The sequence below is a fragment of the Pygocentrus nattereri genome, chromosome 2, assembly GCF_015220715.1.
Source record: "Pygocentrus nattereri isolate fPygNat1 chromosome 2, fPygNat1.pri, whole genome shotgun sequence".
Classification (NCBI taxonomy): Eukaryota; Metazoa; Chordata; class Actinopteri; order Characiformes; family Serrasalmidae; genus Pygocentrus; species Pygocentrus nattereri.
In genome coordinates, this window is record NC_051212.1 from 44,882,417 (window position 1) to 44,886,370 (window position 3,954).

Genomic DNA, 3,954 nt, shown 5'->3' on the forward strand with positions numbered 1-3,954 from the left:
TTGTCTTTGTTGAAGTGAATATTGTGTTTAATGCAGTAAATTAAAGGTGTCAGTGACTGGATTTAAAAACAACAGTAAAGACTGAAATGAAACTCGAGAGAATTTGTCTATATGTTTCTTCTTGGCCACTAACTGCTGTTCTCTCTGTGAGTCATTTAGTCATAACTTTAAGAATACATAGACTGATAAAAAGGTGCTTGTAAAGGTGTTTAGATTTGTGAATTTTTTATTACATTTTTAATGTAATGTCTATATTATTTTTAATATGTATTACTGTGTTTGAATCTCTATCCGTGTGTGATTTGTTTTTGTGGATGTAACCTTTAGTCTGCCTCTAGTGATGCATACAGAGAAAAATCTTCCAACTGAGCACAAATGGACAGTGTAAGAATTCATTCAACACTGGAGATTTCACTGTGTGGTTACACCTGTTGGAAAGTGTTACAGTTAAAAAATCTGCTTTCTAGGAGTTCTTATTAGTTTTGTATTAATGAAAAAATATTGTTTCATTATCATGCATTCATGTAACTATTTCTTTCTCTTATTTCATGTTTATTTCTTTTTTCTGCTTTCATCTTCCACAACAACAGAAAGCACAGTGGAGCAGCTCCCCAGAGCAGGAGTTTCCTGTTCTTTGTTTCCTGCACTCACTTCAGAGAGATTCACACTAACACACATCTGCATTAGAGCACTGAGAGCTTAAACACACTACTGACACCATCTGATCGTATTCACAATGAAGAGAAACCTCCTCATCATCCTCATCATCACATCAGGTGCTCACTGTGAAGATGTGCTTAGAAATATGTGGACAGTGAGATTTAAAATGTTAAATATGTTTGTATTCTTTATTCCTTTCAGGTGTGTTTGGTGCTGATCAAATTGGACCAAATGATCAGGAGACTGATGTTATTAGAAAAGAGGGAGAACCTGTTACACTGAAATGCTCTTATGAAACAAGTAGTCAGTATGTCTATCTCTACTGGTACAGACAGTATCCTAGCAGAGCTCTACAGTATTTACTGCTTAGAGGTGCCCGATCATGGAGTGATGAGGAGGACACTGCAGATCAGAGATTTAAGTCTTCTGTGTCCACATTATTCACTGAGCTCACTGTCAGTGAACTAAGACTGGCAGATACAGCTCTCTACTACTGTGCTCTTAGAGTCGGAACCCAGTGATACAAAGTCTCTGAGACGCTTTACAAAAACTCTCACACCTTCTGTTTGCTTTGAACACAAGGAGATCAAAGTAACATCCAAACCACAGTGTATTATCTGTTATTACACTCTCTCTGAAATTATTGAGGTTAAAATTCTGGAGAACAATAAGGCCAAAAAAGTGCATGCACATGTAACAAAAACAGGATACGGTTTAGTGCAGCTGGGTGCACTACAGAGTTTTTATTATTTAATAACATGCATATTTTTTGTGACAACAAATGCAGGGAGAGACTAACATAGTAAATGTCCACAGTACCCTTCCTCCAGTCATACTAGAAATTTCACAAAAAACACAAGTAAACACTTTCTATGTATTACTTAGTATGTATCACCTGAATCAGCAATTTTTCCTACAGCACTACATCGTTCTGACAACATATTTTCAGTCTACTATGAGCACATGCACTTAAATATATAATAGAAACTAATATAGATATATGAATGTGATTTCTGTTCCATGTAAAAATCCATAATAAGAAACTTACAGGAACAAATAAAAAATTATATTCATATAAAACATAGAACAACAATTACAACTCCTTCTATAAATCCTTATATTCATCTGGAAACAATCACTTTCCATCAAATTTTTGCAACACTCTAACCTTCTACAAGATCACAGTGGAGCAAACAGTCTATGTGATGGATGGGAGGGATCCTTCCTGATGCTGTACACTTTTTCTTTACACCGTTCAGTGTAGGTGTCCTTAATTAGAGGGAAGCTTGACTCACTGATGGGCTGGACAGTTTTCACTACCCACTGCAGTGCTTTCCTGTCTGGGATAAAGCAGTTCCCATATAGATAGTGATGCTGCAGATCTGGATGCTCTCTGTGATGCTTCTGTAAATGCAGTTGAGGATGAATGTTTACAGACCAGCCCTCTTTAGGAACAAGGGGTACTGTTGTGCCTTCTTCACTGAGGAGGAGGTGTTCATGGACCAGGAGAGATTGTCAGTGATGTGCATCCCCAGGACCTTGAAGCTGTGCACTCCACTGCTCTACCACTAATGTGCAGAGGGGTTTGAGGAATCTGTGTCCTCTGAGGTCGACAATCATCTCTCGTCTTGGTGATTTAAATAGAGATTGTGTTTTAGGCATTAAAGTTGTTTCATTCCTCTCTGTAATCCATCTCATTATTGTTGTAGATGAGCCCCATAACTGTAGTTTTGTCAGCATACTTGGCAATATGGTTGTTGTGAAGTCAATAAACAGCATCTTAACATAAGTGTAGTTGTTGTCCAAGTGTGATAAGGCCAGGTGGATGGTAGTGGTTATGCAGTCCTCAGTGGAGAGATTTCACCTGTAGGAAAATTCCTTGGGGTCCAGGATTGATATTTAATGAATTCATTAACGTGAGCCGTGACCAGCCACTCAAAACCATTCACAACAGTTGGGTTCCGGATCAGATGCCTGAACCACCTCAGCTGGCTCCTCTCAATGCGGAGGAGTAGTGGCTCTACTCCAAGCTCCTCCCGGATGGCCGAGCTCCTCACCCTATCGAATAGAGTGTAGTTATCGAACCACCCTGCGAAGAAAGCTCATTTCCGCCGCTTGTATTCACAATCTCATTCTTTCAGTCATTACTCACAGCTCATGACCATAGGTGAGGGTCTTTCTGCTTTGATCTTCTCCCAAGACAGAAAGCTCAGTGGAGCAGCTCCCCAGAGCAGGAGTTTCCTGTTGTAGCTTCTCATAACTGCACTCACTTCAGAGAGACTCACACTAACACACAGATCAGCATTAGAGCACTGAGAGCTTAAACACACTACTGACTCCATCTGATCATATTCACTATGAAGAGGAACCTCATCATCATCCTCATCATCACATCAGGTACTTACTGTGAAGATGTGCTTCGAAATATTTAAACAATGACATTTTATTATAATTTCAAATAATCTCTGTTCTACTTTTCTTTCAGGTGTGTTTGATGCTGATCAAATTGAACTATCAAAAGATCAAAAGACTGATGTTTTTAAAAAAGAAGGAGAACCTGTTACACTGAAATGCTCTTATGACTCAAGTAGTGAAGATGTCTATCTCCACTGGTACAGACAGTATCCTAACAGAGCTCTACAGTATTTACTGGATAGAGGGGCTCGATCAAGGAGTAGTTATAGCAACACTGCAGACAGAAGATTCGAGTCTACTGCAACTAGATCATCTACTGAGCTCAGTACTAGTGAACTAAGACTGGCAGATACAGCGCTCTACTACTGTGTTCTTCCCGTCATAGCCCAGTGATACAAAGTCTCAGAGACGCTTTACAAAAACTCTCATACCTTCTGTTTGCTTTGAACGCAAGGAGATCAAAGTAACATCCAAACCACAATGTATTATCTGTTATTACTCTCTCTGAAATGACTGTTTGTGGTAACATATGCAGGAAAGAAAAAAAAAAAAAAAACAGTATAAGAACATTACAGATCTTGGCAGTGGTGTGCACAGACTGTTCAAAAGATAATATTTTGGATCCATTTGTGGATAAGACCATGTTAGGATTTTTTGTCACTATATGAAAATACCACAAAAATAAATAAAAATTAAAATAAATAAAAATCTAAATTATTGACAAATTCTAATATAACAGAGTATAACATTATAATATAACATATAACAATATAACATTCTGTAAGCAGATCAAATGTTAATTATAGAAATGTTATATATGTTTAAATACATTTTTCTTGTTGCAGGAACCAAGAAAAGTCCTAATGATAATAAATGCCC

At 37.8% G+C, this 3,954-nt stretch overlaps 1 gene segment (V, D, J or C); it reads left to right on the forward strand.

Annotated features, from left to right (window-relative positions):
• The first annotated feature begins 604 nt into the window (after positions 1 to 604).
• On the forward strand, positions 605 to 1,210 carry LOC119262076. The segment is given in 2 exon segments: positions 605 to 776; positions 862 to 1,210. Coding segments are annotated over 2 exon segments (360 nt in total).
• Positions 1,211 to 3,954: the final 2,744 nt, after the last annotated feature.